Genomic DNA, 22,031 nt, shown 5'->3' on the forward strand with positions numbered 1-22,031 from the left:
ATTTTTTAAAAAGCAATTACACTTGAAAATATACTCATATAAACTACACCCTTGCCTGGATTGTCTGATTCCTCATCTTTCTTCTTTCACAGCGCGTACACGGTCTATGTGGATCAATGCACGAATTGTGACATACCAAACCACAGAAATTGCACTGAAACAATGATTCCATTAGTTTGAACTAAACTGATGTAAATTCATTTTTTTATTTAAAGCCTATTTTATATTAGAGCCTACTGTAGCCTCCCTGTAAAAAAGGACCACTTATCTGAAAAATAAATTCTGGACAACCCTAGTCTTGTTTGGATTTAGGGAGGGAAAAATGACCCCTTTTGTACATGATTGATCAGATGTAAGCACAGGAAGCTTTTTGAGGGGCGGGGTCAAATTTTAGAGCAACATAATTTTGATTGAAAACAAACAATAAGTAAATTACAGCAAAAATACAAGATATAACACGAAACAACTCCAAAAATTTAGAAATTTCGGGGGCGAGGATTCAAAGCCTCCTATGGCTTATTTGCCTGGCATGAACCATTCCTGTGTCAATGGCTCAGATTTTTCTAATATTAGTATTTTTTTTTAGAGAAAAACTAGGAATCCAATTTTTTCATTTTTCCAACTCATGGAGGAAATTCCTAATCTGAATCAAACAGTTCGTGACAACGAACTGTAAGTAAGGAGCGACCCGGCTCAATAGTAAATGAAACTCTACAAATGGAATTTGTTTAGTCTTGCCCATCAAAAGTTACGAGCCTGAGAAAATTTGCCTCATTTTCGAAAGAAGGGGGAAGCAAACCCTAAAAGTTATAGAATTTTAATGAAAATCATATCATCAGATTCAGCGTATCAGAGAACTCCATTGAGGAGGTTTCAAGCCCCTATCTGCAAAAATGTGGAATTTTGTTTTTTTGCCAGAAGAAAGATCACAGATGCGTTTTTTTTGTTTTGTTGTTGTTGTTTTTCTTTTTCCCAGGGGCAATCGTATCGACCCAGTGGTCCTAGAATATCGCAAGAGGCCTCATTCGAATAGAAATTAACAGTTTTAGTGCCCTTCTTAAATGACCAAAAACGTTGGAGGGCCACTATGCCCCCTCCCATGCTTACTTTTTTCTCAAAGTCACCGGATCAAGATTTTAAGATAAACATTTTGCTCAGCATAGTAGAAAAATCAAATAACTATGTTTTTGAGGACGACTTAATCCCCCACAGTGCATGGGTGAAGGGCTGCAAGTTATGAACTTTGCCCATTATTAGTATTGGTTATCGAGAAGTATACAGACGTTTTCAGGAGGGTTTTTCCTGGTGGGAGAGGGGCATGGGGTTACTTGGGAGGATTGCTTACGTGGGAAAAACTTTAGCGTAAAGAGTGTGGCGTCGAGGAGGGGTCAGCCCCTTTCATATACAGAATAATTTCTATACATATTAGGTTTTAATGTCGTTCCTTACTTTTAGACTAAAAAAACTTGTTTTTTATTTAATGTAGATAAAAAAAAATAAGAGACCACAGCCTTGAGGCCCTACTTTTTCACTCCCACCCTTATTAAAAAAAGATTATTTTAAAAACGAATAGAGAAAACTGGATGCGTAATTTACCGACATATTTATTTATTTTATTTCTTATAGACTGGCGGAAAACATTGGGCGAGAGAGGTTCTCATCCGTCTTTACGTGTAAAAAGTGAACTTACCGGACAAGGGACATTAGCTCTAGTTTTTAATCGATGTTTATTTCAGAGTGAGACTTATAAAATTACTGATTGTAGCACTGGTAGAGACTCAATTTCATAGAAATAATATAAGGCCTGTTCTAGTATACAAATTGTTGATCAACAATAAAAAAAGACTGGTTTACCAACAATTACAGATCAACATTAATTTTCGTGAGAAAACAAATTTTTCTTATTATTGGAAATCAACCGTAATATTTTAGAATCAGTTGAATACCGTTTTGCTTTTTTCATTTCAACTCAACTTTCCTCCTGTAATTTTCACTGTCGCATCAATTTCTGAGCGTTTCAGCTTAACACAACAAAATTTCGGCTGTGATAATTAAAGGGCGACATATGCCATTTTGATCGAAAATGAGTTATTTATAGTTATAAAAAAAAACATACAGCGTGGACAAACTTTTTTTCGTTTTTTGGATCTCCTAAAAAGTAACAAAAATGGCAATGTCACTCTTTTCATCATCAGAGCTGATTTCTTCGGTGGATAGTTCAAAATGAAGTACCTTCTCGCGTCTTCTTTACATGAATGACCAAGCTAATAATAAATAAACCAAACTATATTGCAAAGTAACTTTTTTCTGTTCTAAAATTCTAAATAATTTCCCCCACAATATTCATCCTTGGAATTTTATGCTTAAATTTGACTAGTAAGTTTACAATCATCAATTTCAGTTGTGGGTAATTTCATCCAAAGTTGATCAACAAAAAAAAGCGACTTTGTTAATCAACTATAATGTCGCCAGAAAAAGCCTATAAGGCGACAGACACGTTGAAAATCAACTGTACGATATTTGAAGAAAAGACCACTTCATTTAAAAAACAAGTGCCATAAAAAGTCGTCTTTAGCAACCGAAGGATAACTTCCTTCATTTAATAATTAAATTTGTGACAAAAAACTTAGTGATGGGTAGCATTCTTGTTAAAAATGTTCATATTAAAAGAACTTACTCTGTTTGTAAACGATATTTCAAAAGGATATATGGGATTTGGATTCTTGCATAGTTCACATATAAACCCTTTTGCTTTGCATAAGTGGCAACTTCTAACGTGGTTTAATGCGAAGTCGACTGATTTCTTCAGTGTAGGGATAAAGCTACCCAAGGCAACCTGGGTCAGATCCTGAAATGCAAACATACTTGAGACGTGTTTCCACAGTCCTATAATGGAGCCGATAAAATTATCTAGCAAAACAAAACAGATTGTTAGACAGAACTACTGGTGAGTCTTTCAAGCAAGATTGAAAGTAAATTGAAGTACAAACATAAAACTTGTAATTTTTTATTTGGAAAGAATTGAACTGCTGTGTGTTTTAGAATTTATATTTTATTTCTGTACGTATTTTGCCTTTAAATGCTGTTCCAAATATTTCTTTATATTTTATATTTATTTATTATTATTATTATTCTGATTTATTCAAAACCAGTCGTCGTACAAAAAGATGACGGAGCAATACAAAGAGAGAAAGAGATAGAAAAAAGAGCAAAATATCACTACACAACTATGACACGTAACCCGTGTTGAAGAACTCGGCTCCAAGCATGTCTTGAAATCTTACGATTGTGTTTCTCCATAAGTTTAGCAACGGCTATAGTAGGATCTGCTATGTGAAGAATATAGATGAAATTTGAATATTGTGTCTAAATTGGATATCCCATTAGGTACTATTTGCTTTACTATTTTTTTACTTTCAAGCCAAATCATATGTTTCTGCGAATTGTAGGCAATAAATATATGTAGGCATGTTTCCGGACATTCAAAACTTATGTTTCCAAAATATCTACAAGAAATTGATGACAACAGCTGTAACAGCGGAAACATCCGCTGTTACAGTCTTTCTGTTAATTTGCAGAAAAGATCTTTCTGTTAATTACAATATTCAGGGGTAGCTTTTCTTGTTGACACTGTAACAATCCCAGCGGAACACATAAGTTGAAGATCAGTGTTAGCTGCGCATTAAAATAAGGCGTGTCCTAAGGACTTGAGTTCAGTAACAGTGTATACAGTCGCTCCTCAAAGTTGACCCCTATTCAATTAGGATAGCCTTATCTTTCCAATAGAACAAGTACTTAAATATATAAATTTAACTATTATTAAATTTAAATATATTGAATATTTTGGTGCCTGGGGCACCCCCGGAAAACAACCCCCACATGTGAAACCCTTCCTCACTTTGTGGAAAATGCAAAATTGAGTAGCCACAGAAAAAGCAGAAAATGGGTGCCTTGAAATGTCGATCAGATGTCCTAACGGGTTACAAAAGGACCAGACATAAAAAAAAAGATTCTACGATAAGGGTTGGTAGGTCTCCAATTACTTTTGCCTTTTAAAAATGGGACTAGAGCTATCAATTTTCGATCGACTGAGCATCTGCTGAAGTTTTTACGACCACGAGGGGAGGGGTTTGTGATGGAGAGGGTGAAGCCTACCTTCTATATGGAATAAGTCCTACTCATTTTGCGGTTTAATGTTATTCTTTACTTTCATAATAAAGGCGTAGACCATAAATATCCCCTGAAATCAAGAGTGATTATATATCAATTTCTACACCCCCCCACCTCCTTTAAAACTAATTCTGAATCTATTTGAAGGCTCAAGGAGAGTTCAGATGTTTTGGCATTAAGACACATCCTTTGAGCCATCTGCTCCCCCCCTCTCTGCCTACAAAACTATTAGAGAATTCTACAGTAGAGGTTTTAAGCCCTTCCCTGCAAAAATTGTGGGATTTGGTGTTTTTTTTTACCAAAGAAAGATCATGGACGTGTGCTTATTCTTTTTTTTCCCTAAGGATGATCGTATCAAACCAAGAATCCTAGAAGGTCGGGAGAGGGATTATTCGAACGAAAATTAGAAGTTCTAGTGCCCTTTTTAAGTGACCAAATAGATTCGGAGGCTACTAGCCCCTTTTCTCTTCTAGCGCTGAAGAAGGGAAGCGGTTGTCCCTCCGAAATATTCATCTTGTTTTTTCCAGTATTTCCGTTTGTCTTATAAAAACCCCGTTCTCATTTTTTTTTCTATTCTTTGTTTAATTAAACTATTGCTTGCTTATTTGGACTAAGGAGCTCTGTCAATTTTAAATTTGCTTGGTTCTGGCTTAGAATTTGACTCAAGGTTAATTCAATTAAATATAATAATATATAAGGGTAGTCAAGTTTTACAAATAAGAGTGATTCCACCCTTATTTTGATCATCTCATAAACAGTTCATAAGAAAGGGCAGACATACTTAGCGCATTTTGATTTATTCATTTACACGTGTCATTTCCAGTGAATACCGTTAGCACTATTTTGATATCTTGGCCTGGCGAATGATCCTTGAAAGTTCCTAGCTGATGAGACAACCTAGACCAAATAGGACCGCCTTCTCTGCTACTAAACAAAGCGTAACAAGTGTCATCACATGAAAATAAATAGTAACATTAAATCCTAAAACGAGCGGAACTTATTCCGTAAACATGTAAGAAATTCTGCGTGGTTTAGGGTTTAATATTGCTTCTTATTTTCATGTGATATAATATTTTATTTGTGACTCCTCAATTTACATGTGGGTGGAATCAAAAAGGGGAAAAGTGGAAAGCAGGATAGTTTGATGCCCACAAAATGGATGTTCTTGACTCAAATTTTTTAGGTAGCCTGCAAACCATTCTTGGGGGATTCCACTGTCTCTCCCCTTCTGTGGCCACACAAGCCCATGGAGCATTATAGCCTTAGCAATCGATTGGCACCAAAGCAGCCAATCGAAGCTTCTCAACTTATTTAAGTGGGTTCTTACTATTTACACGGCTCAGACTATTCCCACTATAACAAACTAACACTATTCAAAATGAAACAGAAAAAAAGGGAAGCTTTATATTTGTGTTACAAAAACACAATATGGTATAATTTTAGATTTCGATTATCATTTTACTATAGAATACACATCGAAAAGACCGCATAATTTGTTTTTATGACAAAAAAGGATGTGATCTTTATGGACTGGACGCTAATGTAGCTTTATGTGCAGCCATTTAGTAGATTTTTGGTGGACACACACCAGGCGACTGTCAAGCTACCATGCTACTGACATTGAAGACGATTATACCTAAGCCACTCCAGCAATATCCAAGCACTAAAACATCGACTCCCAACCAGTGTTCTTAGCCACATGGGTCATGCCACATGCTACATGTCATTCGACATAATCAGACGCGTCCTGGGAGATCATTTTCAATATAAAACATTTTATTGAGATTCTACGACCCAGGCTGGTCCCGGTGAGAACTTACCCGAAGGTTGTACCCGGCTCTTACCAAACAAGCACATTCAGATAAGATTGTTCTGTCTTAAAATCAACTGAAAGTGATCCCTGAGGCACATGAAGATTTGTTGACAGCATTGCCAAAGAGAGCAAAAAAGCAGATTTCAAAGCGATTAAAGATGCTTTTTTAGATTGGCTTGATGCAATGGAGGGCGCCAGTCAAAAGTGTATTTTCAAATTACAGTCAAAGATTGCGAAGGTGCTTTTTTCAAATATATGAAGGCAGTGAATGCAATGCCACCGAATGTAGTGTTAGGGGTACCTGAATAAATTTCAACTGATATGAATCCTATCCAGAAGATCAATGAACAATATTGAGGTTCTAAATCCAACGTATCTGTCTATTTTGATGTGAACAAGTTTCACTGAAAAGATCGATATTTTTATGCCAAGTTACGACCAAAGGCAAATGGTAATAATAAAGCTTCAAAAAAATAAAGCTTGAGTATGTTTAAGGAAACACTTGGTCAGAAACGTTCACCAAACAATTTTGTTTTATGGAAAGTAAGCAATCCAGTTGAACTTTGACAAGAAATTTCACGGGGGACGGGACGGCCAGAGTAGTATATCAAGTGCAGGCTAATGGCATCAGATATCCACGGACAATTCATTGGCAATCTTGCTGGTTGGGACTCCACTCTGCTCGTGTGGTGGTGTTGAAAATTGTTATCAACAATCAACCTTGCTTGCTTTTGATGAAGTGCTTAAATGAGCTGTTGATCTTCCATCCTTTCGATTTGTAATAGTTAGTGTTTGTAAACTTGCTCGGTTTTTATGAATTCAATTTCTCATTGATAAAGTCCGATTTGATCAATGCTCATAGTTGCTTTCTAAACTGATAGTCATTTTTTTGTCCCCTTTTATCTTATCCTTAGTTTCTTTTTTCTCTCCTTTCTGTATTTTCCTGTGTTTACCTCTCCTTTCTTTTAGTGCCAAATTACATTTTTTGTTGTAGATGTAAAATACCGAGTTTCCGCTTCAGTCAGAAATAAAGTATCTATCTATCTACGCTATCTACGCTGGTTGAGAAAATTTTGCAGTTTTCACATTATGATAATAATTTGGCTCAATAAGAGGCTTGCTTTAGACACGATAATTGGATTCGTTATTTTCTCCAAAGTGGCCATTTACGATTGCTGGTTATCACCTGGCAAAAAACTTAAAAATCATTTTTAACCAATGGTGAAGCCATAAAGAAGAAAACTGCCAGACATCTTCAGTCTTTATGTCTTTACTACACTACTGGAGAGATGGCCTTGCTTATTCAGCGAATACTATGAACAAAGCTATGAATACCAAAGGAACGTTCAAGCTTTCCTGAAAGCTTTTTAAGAAATGCAAGATACATTTTTTCCTAAAGAAACTTTAAACCTATTCGTCATATTATTTTATATCGTTCTTTATACGTCTTGTTGTATGAGAAGGTGTTCTTTTATCAATAAGCCTAGCTAATATACAAAGGGTTGGACATAACAGAGATAATAGTTACCATTCCTGAATTAGCATCAAATGGCGATTATAATACATTAAACATTCGTTTAAAAATGTGTTTTTAATTTTAGGCTTCTTTTTAATTTCTCTCTTGAATTTTGTGCTTTACTCAGTGATTTGACATTTGCTCTTGCCTCACTTATCTTTATTGTATATATCTTCGCCGGTTTGGGAAATATTTAAGGAACGTGTAGAAAGGCAGATCTAGTGCAAAATGTTGTATGAGCTGCGATTCACTCTCAACAAGTTTGCAGCTATTGCTGCAGCCATAATATACAAAATTCAAAAGCAAACTTACAGATACCGAGTATATATGAATATGTTCATAAATGTACTCTTTTGGCCATAATCGCTTCCTCAGTTCATCTTCTGCTTCAGACTTGCACGTTTCCAAATAAGCATTTGCATAGAAAAGCTGTGTCCGCATTTCCTACAAAGTACAATCTTAAATAAATCGATTCTGAATAGGGCTAATGCCCCTTGTGTGTCCAAAAAATAGGAGGCAATTTACAGTTTACCGAAAACAATCGTTATTTCAAGCTAGGCGTTTTCATTTTCATAGACTAATAAAAGAAAAAGCAAACTAACCATCACAACCAATGTTACTGAAAACAACAACTGAATGTGGACTTAGGAGCCGTCCTAGCCGAAGGCTGGGCGCGTCCTAGTGCGCTGGGTTTAGGATCCTTTGTCCGAGAGGGTGAGGGTTCGTCTCCTAGTGTACCCATTTATTTGGTTTAGGACGGGGTCAGCGGCGTGACTTTGTAAGCTCAGCCAGAGTCGACCCAGCTCTAAATGGGCACCTGGAAAAACCTGGGGAAGGTAAACAGGAAGGGTGTGCAAAAGCACAGGATGGCTGGCCCTCATTTCCCCATCGCACTTCCTGGCTAAAGGGCCTTGAGACGGAGATCAGCACCGCCGGTTTGGACCTTAAGGGTCTAGTGCCGCCGCATTCTTACGGTTTGATACGGTTTTAATACGGTTTAATTCTTACATTCATACGGTTTAATACACACTGATATTGATTCATGAGAGTCTTCATAATTTTGGATTTACTACAGTTGACAAAGAGAAAACGTTTAAAAATGTATTTTTTTTTTCAGTAAAGTGCATATTACGTTCTGTCTTTAAAATACAGAGGGAAGGTTAGATCTACTTTTCTTTGAGATAGTTTCTCCTCGTTTTGAAGTTGACTTGGCCATTCATCGTAAATCCTATTCATTTTTGGTTTCATTTATTTCTTAATGGTGATTTACAATAGTTTAGGTTTGAAAAATTATTTGCCTTAATTTCTGCTCACGTTTGGTTTAATATAGCTATTTAGTTTTCTTTGAAAAACTTCTTTTGTGGAAAATGTTTTTTAAATTTATTTCTGTTCGATTTTAATAGAAATAGTCTTTTTCATTGATTAAGGAAATTATACTTTTAATCTTCTCGATTTCTCTTTATAAGAATTTAAATATTTATTTATACTATTTATATAGACCCCTCCTCTTTTTGCTGGAGTGTAATTTAATTTTGTGCAATTTTCCCTTAGCTTACACGATTATGTTAACCTCCAAGGGGACGCCCCCTGATTTGGTTAAAACTTCATTTGTGGAGTCTTTTACGTAAATCTATATAGATGTTATGCAAAAAAAAAATCATTATAGTTCAATTCTAGCTGCGAAAAGACCATCGAACTTTAGCCTACAAATCTGCTGAACACAATATAAAAGGTAGTATAATTTTTTCAGATCGTCCAAGGGTACCCTCACCTACTGCCATCTAGCGACTCATAGTAATGCCACAATAGTATAATTTCTTTAATGGAATAGGATTAAGCTCCGAATCTTTCAATTTGTCATAATTTACTCCACATAATTTTTACCTTAACAGTTCTAAGCTCATCAGCGTATGAATATAGCCTTGGATTGAGATCCATAATGTTGATTATTGGATCAACAACCATTTGTTTAAGGAGAAGAGCTGAGCTTGAAGAGACAGTGTAAAGGCTGAAGTCCCAATTATAAACAACTTTACTGGGTATCATAAGCTTTTCATTTTCATGACAATCATCACAGTAATACCGACCAGTAAGATAGCATACTCTGAAAAAGAAATATCATGTCAACTTCTCTGGTAGGCTACAGATAAAGTGGCTCGTTTATTCTTTTGCAAATAATACTTAAAAAGCTTACAGGTCCTAAATATCCTACGTTAAAAAACATAAATGAAAAATATGAAAATATACAAGTAATGGTAGAAATTTTTAATCAAGCCAGTGAGTGTCTTATTTTACTCTATGTCTTGATTAAAATACTTATCTATTTGACGTCTTAATATTTGACATATTCATTTTATTTACAGACGGAAAGACTGTTTAGTCTATGAAATTGCTTATTGTAAAACAAGCCTTCTAGGAATAGTTTCTGAGTAAACCGTGACATCTCTCTGCAGTTGTAATTAAATTTTTACCTATTGTTTTTTTTCATGAAATTCAATCAAGATTTCAACTACAAGACCAAAAAACTTATATAGATAAAAGTAAGAAAAATAATTTTTGTTATATGCTTTAATGAAACTGAACAAAGTTTGCAAATTTCCAAACTAGCTCAGTCCAATGGAGTATAGACTGAATAAGCTTGTGACCATTATGACAGAAAACTTTTTGTTCAGCTTGCTTGGGATAGAAAAAAAATAAGCAAAGAAAAGGGAATGTTTTTTATCATAGAAATTGAAAAGAGAATTTTAAATAACACTTCGACATATTTTCCGCTTACATTGAGACAATTTCCCCAACGGTATCCAAGCTTATTGACCTCCCCCCTCACAGAAATTTGCCACCTGAGACTCAAACCACCTTCTATTGGTGTCAACACGGCTGGGTTGGAGTTGGTACCGTTTTTTGTCCTTGTATCTATACTAAATACGCATCTGTCAACTAAAAGTGTCGCTCCCTGTTTGCGGAATAATCATATTTTATTTTGAATTCAACAAAACGTTTCTTGGCGTTCTAGAAAGATTTTGGTCCCCATTCCATATACCGTTTTGTTTGTCATTATACAGATGAGGAGCAGAGCACTACCACAGAAACGCAATACCCGTGGGCCACCTGGAAATTACATTAAGGCTATACTCACCCGTTTGATCTTCACGCTAAAATATAGCGGTAGAAGCCTTGGGTAAAACAAGAGCTAAGAGCTCATATGGCACTTGTGACGAGGCGAGAAGAGATAAGAGCCAAGAGATCATATGGTATGAGCTCTAGCAAAATTCTATGTATCAATAGATTGATTTAAAAGGAAAATCAGAGGCTTAATGCTGGTCAGGATTTAAAATAAGAGCACTGAGTCACGATGTCCTTCTAAATATCACAGTTCACTAAGATCCGATCACCCACTCGTAACGTATAAATACCTCGTTTTTTCTAATTTTTCCTCTCCCTTTAGCCCCCCAGATGGTTGAATTTGGGAAAAAGACTTTATCAAGTCAATTTGTACAGCTCCCTGACACGCCTACCAATTTTCATCGTCCTAGCACGTCCAGAAGCACCAAACTTGCCAAATCACTAAACCCTTCCCCCCAACTCCCCCAAAGAGAGCAAATCCAATACGGTTACGTCAATCACGTATCAAGGGCATTTGCTTATTCTATCCACCAAGCTTCATCCCGATTCCTCCACTCCAAGCGTTTTCCAAGATTTCCCCTCCAACTCCCCCCTATGTCAACAGATCTGGTCGGGATTTGAAATAAGAGCTCTGAGACATGAATTCCTTCTAAATATCAAATTTCATTAAGATCCGGTCACCTGTTCTTAAGTTAAAAATACCTCAATTTTTCTAATTTTTCCAAATTACACCCCCTAGCTCCTCCAAAGAGAACGGATCCGTTCCTATTATTTCAATCATGTATCTAGAACTTGTGCTTATTCTTCCCATCAAGTTTCATCCAAATCTCTCCACTCTAAGCGTTTTCCAAGATTTATGTTTCCCTCCTCCAACCCCCCCTATGTCCCCGGATCCAATTCGAGTCGAAAATGGAGTGTCGGAGACATAAGATCCTTCTATATATATCAAGTTTCATTAAGATCCAATTCACTTATTCGTAAGATAAAAATACCCCAATTTTCACGTTTTCCAAGAATTCCGGTTTCCCCTCCAACTCCCCCCAATGTCATAGAATCTGGTCGGAATTCAAATTAGAGCTTTAAAGCACAAGATCCTTCTAAATATCAAATTTCATTCAGATCTGGTGACCCGTTCGTAAGTTACAAATGCCTCATTTTTCCGAATTACCCCCCCCCCCAACTCCACCAAAGAGAGCAGATCCGGTCCAGTTATGTCAGCCACGTATCTTAGACAGGTTTTATTCTTCGCATCCAGTTTCATCCTGATCTCTCCTCTTTAAGTATTTTCTAAGATTCCCCCCCCCCCCAATGACGGTGGATCCAGTTGAGATATAAAATAAGAGATCTGAGTTACGAGGTCCTTCTAAATATGAAGTTTCATGAAGATCCGATCACTCCTTCGTAAGTTCAAAATACGTCATTTTTCTTATTTTTCAGAATTAAAACTCCTCCCCCCCCCCAATAGAGCGGATCCGTTCCAATTATGTCAATCAAGTATCTAAGACTTCTCTTTATTTTTCCCAAAAAGTTTCATCCCGATTCCTCCAATCTAAGTGTTTTCCATGATTTTAGGTTTCCCCCAAACTCCCCCCAATGTCACCAGATCCGGCCAGGATTTAAAATAAGAGCTTTGAGACACAAGATCCTTCTAAACGTCAACTTTAATTGAGATCCGATCACCCGTTCGTAAGTTAAAAATACCTCATTTTTTCTAATTTTTTAGAATTACCCCCCCCCCCCCAACTACCCTAAAGAGAACGGACCTGTTCCGGTTAGGTCAGACATGTATCTAGGACTTGTTTTTATTTTTCCCACCAAGTTTCATCCCGATCCCTCCACTCTAAGTGTTTTCCAAGATTTTAGGTTTCCCCCTCCCAACTCCCCCTCAATGTCACCAGATCCGGTCGGGATTCAAAATAATAGCTCTGAGACACGATATCCTTCCAAACATCAAATTTCATTAAGATCTGATCAACCGTTCGTAAGTTAAAAATACTTCATTTTTTCTATTTTTTTCCCGAATTAACCGCCCCCCCCCAGATGGTGAAATCGGGAAAACGACTACTTCTAATTTAATCTGGTCCGGTCCCTGATATGTCTGCCAAATTTCATCGTCCTAGCTTACCTGGGAGTGCCTAAAGTAGCAAAACCGGGACCGACAGACCGACAGAATTTGCAATTGCTATATGTCACTTGGATAATATCAAGTGCTAAAAAAAATATATGAAGAAGTATGGCTATAAGTACGCGAAGGCACAATTGTAGCAAGCATCTCAATTTTAACAAAAATCAAGCTGAATGGCAGTCTGGAAGTTACTTTTAAAACGTAAATAATAAAAACTTCTTTGTTTTGGCCATTTTTTGCTTCAGAACATAAATTACTTTCTGAACAGCACTCAAAGCTGAAGCATAAAAAAATCATAGCTATGTAGCTAGAACTTAGAGAAGTCTTAATCATAGTAATTGATACATAAAAACAAAGTGAGTGAGTGGTATTTTTGAGCGATTTCCTACAAAAATTAAACCGAATAAGTGTTAATATTAACGGTAAGAATATTGATTAATAGTGCAAGAACATATCAGACACAGAGAATTTTTTTTGGATGAAGTGTGCAAATACTTAAAGTGTTTTTTGGAGGAGGGGGACATCCCATACACATAGATATGTTCTGGATATGAAAAACGTGAGCATTGTGTTTTATTTTAGTTTTGCTTGAATTTATTGGACGAACGTATTTGTTATATTTTTGTGGCCCATTTTTTGAACAAAAAAGTAAAAAACATTAGCTGACCTTGCTTCACCAAATATCACTCCAATTGGTCTATTGCAGTCACGGCATTTGTAATCTTGACTATCAAGACCTTCTTCGACAGCTATACTTGATAAAATCTTTGCTATCACAGAGCTTGCCTAAAAAATACCTAGTTAAGCAGTTGAGCATCACCTGGCGACAGGGGTCCCCTAGTGGCATTCAACCAGACACCCCCACCCCCAAAATCTCATTGCCATCTAGATTTCACAAAAAAAGGCACAAAAAACCGAACTTTGATGATGGAACAACAACCAGTTTTCTACAGGCAGTTTTATGAGTAGGCTAATTGTAATATCAAATAAAATGCACTGTCAGCACTGTTTAAGGGACTCAATCTTTCTGGTAAAATTTGCTGGATTTGCATTTTGAGTTGCACAGAATTATCAACTAAATTTCTATCCGCACTACCCCCCCCCCACCAAAAAAATATCACAAATGTTAAAGAGAAACGTACATTTTCTTTGACATTTCTTTCTAAAGAAAGAAACGATATTTCTTTCTAAGATTTTTTTTTGTTTGCCTCATTAATAAATTAATTATATAAAAAATAAACAATGTTTATAGGTACACACAGGGGAGCAGCAAATTTTTTGCAATAAACAACTGATTGAGAATGCACTGGCTAACGAATATTTGTAACCAAAAGGTACCATTTTCATAAATCTATATATATAAATCTATATATATAAAAATAAGTTGTCTGTCTGTGGATGTGTGGATGGATGTGTCAGGTGACGTCACCTGAAAAAACTGGATTAGGTGACGTCAAAACTGAAAAAACTAAAAAAAGGCAAAAACTACAAAAAAACTAAAAACTAATAAAAAAAATAAAAAAGCTAAAAAACTAAAAAAACTATAAAGGTAAAAACCAATAAAAAACTAAAAAAAAAACTGAAAAAACTAAAAAAAGGCAAAAACTACAAAAAAAAACTAAAAACTAATAAAAAAAGTAAAAAAGCTAAAAAACTAAAAAAACTAAAAAAACTAAAAAAATGTAAAAAACTAAAAAAAATAAAAAATAAAAAAAAACTAAAAAAAAGGAAAAAACTGAAAAATAAGCTAAAATAAAGGTAAAAACCAATAAAAAACAAAAAAAAAAAGGAAAAAACTAATAAATGACGACACTCAAAGAGAAAGCGACCAGGACAAAAAACTAAAAAAAAAGGCAAAAACTACAAAAAAACTAAAAACTAATAAAAAAAATAAAAAAGCTAAAAAACTAAAAAAACTAAAAAAAGGTAAAAAACTAAAAAAACTAAAAACTAAAAAAAAACTAAAAAAGGTAAAAACTAAAAGAACTAAAAAAGAAAAAAATAAATGACGACACTCAAAGAGAAAGCGACCAGGACAAAAGGAATGTTCGATTAGCAATCAACAAAGCACCGGGACACAGGGAGTATAAATGACGACCAGGACACAAGTAAAAAAAAAAAATTAACAAAACTAAAAAGAAGGTAAAAACTACAAAAAAACTAAAAAGAAAAAAAAACTAAAAACTAATAAAAAAACTAAAAAATCTAAAAATCTAAATAAACTAAAAAAGAAAAAAAAAGGAAAAAAATAAAGGAGAAAAACAAAACTAAAAAACGAATGTATATACAGACCGGTACACCGGGATACAAATGACGACCGGGACACAGGGAATATAAATAACGACCGGGACACAGGGACACAACTACAACGGGGACACCGGGGGAAACAGGGGGATATAAATGACGACCGGGACAAAAAAACTAAAAAGAAATAAAAACTAAAAACTAATAAAAAAAACTAAAAAATCTAAAAATCTAAATAAGCTAAAAAAGAAAAAAAAAAGGAAAAAAATAAAGGAGAAAAACAAAACTAAAAAACGAATGTATATACAGACCGGGACACCGGGATACAAATGATGACCGGGACCCGGGACACAGGGAATATAAATGACGACCGGGACACAGGGACACAACTACAACGGGGACACCGGGGGAAACAGGGGGATAACCTGACAATCTATTTATATGCAAAGACAATGGGACAGCAAAGAATGTTGTATATTCGCAAGTTTTACGTAGTTAAAACCATATATGTATATATATCTATATTCACAGGTGGGACATAGGGACACAACTACAATGGCGCGTAACTATTATGGCGCGTAACGACTTACGCGCGCGGGGGGGCTTGGGGGGGGCGCGAAGCGCCCCCACCAACTAGGTGTTGGGGTGGCGCGAAGCGCCACCCCAACAGCTAGTACTACTATAAAACTGATCCAGGTCAAGGGCAGATCTTGAACACCGTTCTTGGAGTCGTATTCCACAAATACGAGCTGCCACAAGTGTATCCTGATCTGAAAAATACTAACTTTAAACCCATCAATGCGAATCAGAATGGCACCATAGTTGAGAACTGAAGAGGACACACACGAGTGTGGGCGTTAGTGGTCATGAAAGACCGCCAAGAGCACTTACATACAATTGAAACGAAAATGTACTAAAAACGAATAAACTTTTAGTAAATCAGTAAAAACTGAAAAAAAATTTAATAAAAAAATAATAATTAAAGTCTGAATATTTCGGCTTTATACCGGAAGTATTTATCAAAGGAAAAAAACTAGCCCAAACAAAACATATAAAAAACACAATAGACACAATCCACTATTCTACCTTCCCGTTTGCAACAGACCATCCCGTTTAAGTCCCAAAATATCCCCAAATTAACTCCCGTCCCTGCTAAACATGAAAGATGTCGCAAGGAGTTTTGCTCCGAGTTTTGTTGAATTGTATGATAGCCAAGAAAACTAGACATTGATTTCCTGCTGATGTTGTTTTTTTGTTTTTTTTTAATTAAGTTCTGACTCATCTTATTTATGTATTTTGTATAACGGATATGTTCGACGTGAAGGTCTGATTTACTTGAACATCAGTATTGACAAAACTTTTCGTTGCGATATACATGTACTAGTGCTATCTTTGACACAAAATTCCGATTCGGCAACCATGCTGTGAAAGAAATTTTTAAATTAAATTATATTCTATACTATTCATAACAGACGCTTTCTTTTGGTTTTTTATATAGTGTTTGTTAAGGTTTTTTTATGTTTTGTTTAGGCTATTTTTGTTTGTTTTTTCAGTTCATAAAGGCTTTCGGATGTGAAGCCAAAATATTAGGACTATAAATATTACTTTTGTGTTAAAAGTTTTTTTTTCAATTTCTTATTAAAATACTTTATACGTTTTTAATACATTTTCATTAGGATTGCAAATGGAAAACAGGTGGTCTAAGAAGTTATCTAGAGGACTAATGTGTTAAAATAAAATGTCTTAAGTATAATAGAATACTTGTGATGTTGTTGGTTATAGTCTAGTTCGCTTTTCCCCTAGAAAATGCAAAAGAATTGCAAGTTTGCATTAGCATACTCCGTAATCGTTATAACACTTCAGGAATTATTTTTTCCTTTTTGCTTCAAACCTTTAGCAAAAGGCAAATGATAATAGATCCATAACCAACGAGTGAAGTAGAGTTTAGCCCCCCTCCCCGCCCTTAGAGCAGATTTCCAGAAACGCCCATCCATGAATATTAGGGAGAATAGTCCTACGGAAAGTTCTAAAATGATTTACCCTCATTATTTTGGCTTTCCATAAGATCAACTAAAGTCCTTCTGCCCACGAATTCTATTATTATGAGCTACAAAAATAAATATTTTTGCATATCGCGTAGAAAATAAAAGCTTAAATAAGCAGGGTTACATTATGAAAATGATTATTTATCATAGAATAAAGTAAAACTAAATATAAGCAAGTAATTTTTCGTTCCAGGATTCCACTGGCAAATCCAGGCTAGGGGACAATACGCTCTCCCTCTTAATTGAGTAAAAATTAATTTTGTACAGTTTTCACTAACATTTATTCGAATGTACTGAGAAATGCAAGGGGGCATTTCTTTTGGTCTAAGACAACTTCATATATCATAGTAGACAGTCCGGTCACACCCAGGAGGGAGACAGGCTTCCCAACAATAAGTGAAAAGAACTCCTTTCTATAATTGCCCCTTACCCTGAAATCAGTTGAACCTTTTTTCTTTTTATCAAAAATACCACAAAGAGCCAGCAGACAGTATTTAATAGTAACTCACTTTCGGTGCTGGTGTGGATTGAACTAACTCAAAACCGGAAATAACTTTTGGCTGCAATTCACTGCATTCAACCTGCAAAAACATGAAGAAATTAATCATAGAAAAGGGTTAAAGAAACTCAGTTTTAACACCCTTTAAATTAATTGGCATCATAATTACATAAAAAAATACACAGAAAACAGTTTATTTATCGTAGAATAAAGCAAAACTAAATATAAGCAAGTAATTTTTTGTTACAGGATTCCACTGGCAAATCCAGGTTAGGTGACACCACTCTCTCCCTTTTAATTGGGTACAAATTAATTTTGTACAGTTTTCACTAACATTTATTCGAATATACTGAAAAATACAAGGGGGCATTTATTTTGGTCTAAGACAACTTCACGTATCATAGTAGACGGTCCGGGCACACCCAGAGGGGGGACAGACTTCCCAATAATAAGTGAAAAGAACTCCTTTCTATAATTGCCCCCTACCCTGAAATCGGTTGAACCTTTTTTCTTTTTATCAAAAATACCACAAAGAGCCAGCAGACAATACTTAATAGTAACTCACGTTCGGTGCTGGTGTGGATTGAACTAACTTAAAACCGGAAATAACTTTTGGCTGCAATTCACTGCATTAAAACTTTAAAAACATGAAGACATTAGTCATAGAAAAGGATAAAAAAAACTCAGTTTTAGAAGCATTTAAATTAATTGGCATCATAATTACACAAACACACACACATGTAAAAAAAACAAATTTTGACGAAGAGTAGCATATTGAGGTAGCTAGGTTACTGGTATCAAGAATAATACTGCGTTCAGAGTAGAAGACACTGGGATTTCTTGGAGGGAAATTTCCTTCCTGAAAAATTTAAATTTTGAACTCTTACTAATTTCATGGAAATCATAGTCAGAAGTACATTTTTCTCCATTAAGTAAAGTAATTATATCTCCCCTCCATTTGGATTTCTAAATTTCATTTCATTATTTCAACCTTGAATCATTCGATACAAGAAGTCAGCTTTCTTCTTATTCTTCAAAAACAAAATATCACTATTCCTCAATTTACTTTTTCCTTTATTGTACACCACCAGACATAACCCGGATGGATTTTCAAACAAAAAACTAACTAAAAGTAGAGGAGTGGGAAATAGCAAAGTAATCATAATATTCAAAGAGCATTTAGTATTTAATAGAAACCATAAAAATGAATCTACAGCAAGCTAAATATAAGTAAATTATATTTTCTTAGAAATGTGTAGGAAACAAGGCACGTAGTTATCAAGAAATGGAAAACGGGCTAACTCCTACCTAAGAACTGTCCAAGAATTCTCTTCAAATGTAAGTTTTTCAAGATAAACATCATAAATCTGCCATGTTTCTAACATTCGTGTATTTAAAAGATAATTTTTCAAGTATCCGAATCCTCTGGCAACAATCCTTTTTTGCCCCCCCCCCCTCCAAAAAAAATCATTGTATCCACCTATGTTAAACAATACAAATATCGGTTTATTTGACCATCACTTCAATATTTAGGGGGAAATACTGTAGCACATATATAAGAGAACACAACTGGAAGGGCGAGGGATTGTTACAGCAAGTGACACAAATTTCCCGTAGGGTCACCAGAGAAAAGAAAAGTTACGAACCAACCTTCAATTTTATCATATGTTCGAGAAACGGATGGAATTGTCATATTAGACTGATTTTCACAAATGAACAAAAACAGTAGTAGAACACATAATTATAGCATACTTACAGAACTACATAAGAGTTTAGCCACCCCCCATCTTGAGTTTGGCATGTGAAATGCAGATGGGTACCACCAGAGGTTTTATAGCAAGGAGGGGCAAGCAATACCAGGATTTTTTGGGAGGAGGTGGTTTACATAGTTGTGCACTAACGGAAGGGGCAGTTGTAAATACGATTATGCCTTAGTGACAAAAATACTGACGCTTGGAAAAATTTTGATAAGCGTTGAATGTAAAGACAACGCTGTGGCTTCAGCAAGGCAACTAACATTGAACGACGCCGCGCGTTGATGCACTGGATTACATATTTTAATATGAAGTTTATCTTGAGCATCCTTTTTCTAAGTGATTATATTGACGAATTACCACATGATTTTTCAAAACATTTTCGGGAAGAAGCAAAATTTGAACAAAGCTAATTAAGTGGCGAAAATAATTTTTTCTGATAAGTACTGACAACTGCCGAAATCCATTGATAGTGATTTTTGAGTCCCTTAATTGGTTTATTTAAAGCCATGGTATGTTTTAATAAGATAGTATATGCTTCGGTATAATTTGTAATTTTATTAATGGTATTTACAATTTACTGATTCAGAAGAAACAGCAAAGAGAGAGAGAGAGAGAGAGAGAGAGAGAGAGAGAGAGAAAAAAAAGAAAAACCAAACGAAGCCAAAATTAAAGCCAGAGCCATTTTCCAGTATTGATGAGGCTAACAGTCTGCACACAAAGCTTGGAGGTCCTTTGCTCAAAGAGAAGCCAAAATTGAAATCAAAGCCAGCGTCCAGTATTGATGAGGCTAACAGTCTAACAGTCTGCACATAAAGGTTGGAGGTCCTTCACTCAGAGAGAAGCCATTGCCACCTTCCGGTATGAATGAGTCTAGCAGTCTGCATATAAAGTTTGGAGGTCCTTTGCTCAGAGGGAAACCAAAGTTCAAGTCAAAGCCATCTTCTGGTATTGATGAGGCTAAAAGTCTGCATATAGGGCTTGGAGGTCCTTTGCACAGAGAGAAACCGAAATTACAACCGAAATTACAGCCAAAGCCATCTTCTGATATTGATGAGGTTAATAATCTGCATATACAGTGCGGAGGCTCTTCTTCATCCAGCATATAAAATTAGTCATGCAGATGATTCCAACCCAGGGCATTGATCTTTAGTCATTTTGTACCAGAGATGTCACACCAATTCCCAAGAAGGGAAAAGTCGTCCTTCCCTACAGTTTTTTTTCAGCCTACCACCATTTCAGCTACACTCTGCAAGCTGTTTTAATGGGTTTTTACAGACGAGTTAGAGAGCAAGTGTTACATTACATGATTTTTGTTAGTCATGGAAAAGAGAAAAATCTGACAAAAATCCAAAGAATATATATCTGTTTTTACTCTTTTTTTCCAACAATGTTTGTCTAACAGCTGTGGGATGTAGGTGGAACTCCAAATTAAATTTTTCTTATTTTAGGGGAGATAGGTAAAGGGACTTTGAATGTGAAGAGAAGGGGATAGACTATGTTTTTCTCAATTTTTTGCAAAACTGTATGGTCTATGGCTTGATTTCTTCTTCAAGCATGTCGTCTAACAGGCTCTATGGCTTCTATGATTATACTTAAAGGAATTCGAGGCTATCTAATTAAATTAAAAAGAGTAAACCAAAAAAAAGGGAAAATGTTTAATTCATACCTCTGGAAGACTTTCTGAGATTGCTGGATTTTCTTTTGGCTGTTGTTGAAGACACACTGTACTTGTTACAGGTGTCCTTGAAAGAGCTTGATCAGCTGAGTAATTGATCAATAAACCTTCAAAAGATATATTGTCATTACCCTGTTCATGAATAAAATCGCTCTCAGAAGTTTGTGTCTCAGCCTCAATGCTTGCTACAGATGATGATCTTATTTCGGGTTGAATTTCAGCATAGTTGCTAGAAAGACTTGCAGTATCACACTGTTTTATCACATCACTCAAATGTGTGGTAAAAACTTCCGAATGGTGTTGGTTTGGGAGAGCCTCCAAACAAACTTGAGGGTGTTGATTGTTTAGGAGAAGATTTAGCAATCCGATCAAACACAATATTTTCTAATTCTGAATTAGTAGCAATGGACTGTTCACAGGAAATAGTCCCCGCAACATCACAGCCTTGGACAACCGCTTCGGGAGTAATAGGTGCTGATGGAACCCAAATTCCAGCTAAACTAAGAGGAGCAGGAGTCCATTTATTGAGCAGGCTTGAGTTTATTGGCAAATCAAAGTATAATTCAGCTAAAAGAGCCAATTGCTTCCTCAATCTTAAGCAACAATCACTATCCTTCAGAAAGGCATCTTTTTCATAAAACTGATTCAAAAGTCTTGAGTCTCGTCTCAGACTTTCAACGAAACTACCCATCAGACCTTCATTCAAAACAAGTCTTATCCAAGATCTGCTTCTACCAATGTCAGTTGTAATATAATCTGATTCATTCAAAGCAATCACCTGATGTTTATGGCTAATTGACAAAATCAAAGTCCAAAGATTTGGCTCAGGTTGTTTGAATACTTCACCTGTTAGTACATAAGCAACCTTATCAATAAAACTATCACGGAGTTTATGAACAAACACTGCTTCAAGACAAGAAATTAATTCAGTTGTGATCACATTTAGTCCTACTGGAGAGCTTTTGTCAGTCACTGACTCTAAAAGTTCAGTAGTAACTTCTTCCAGCTGAACACAAATATATCTCTTAATTTTTGATTCTCTTTCTTTCATTGATGACATTATT

The 22,031-nt window shown here is 35.5% G+C and overlaps 1 protein-coding gene across 1 annotated transcript; it reads right to left on the reverse strand.

Moving 5' to 3' along the window:
- Positions 1 to 14: 14 nt before the first annotated feature.
- Positions 15 to 22,027, reverse strand: LOC136038097 (run domain Beclin-1-interacting and cysteine-rich domain-containing protein-like). Its single transcript, XM_065721107.1, is given in 8 exon segments — positions 15 to 154; positions 2,678 to 2,848; positions 7,812 to 7,943; positions 9,384 to 9,603; positions 13,415 to 13,533; positions 17,546 to 17,617; positions 20,959 to 21,315; positions 21,317 to 22,027. Coding segments are annotated over 8 exon segments (1,893 nt in total). The 3' UTR covers positions 15 to 43.
- Positions 22,028 to 22,031: the final 4 nt, after the last annotated feature.

This window comes from Artemia franciscana, chromosome 17 (genome assembly GCF_032884065.1).
Source record: "Artemia franciscana chromosome 17, ASM3288406v1, whole genome shotgun sequence".
NCBI lineage: Eukaryota > Metazoa > Arthropoda > Branchiopoda > Anostraca > Artemiidae > Artemia > Artemia franciscana.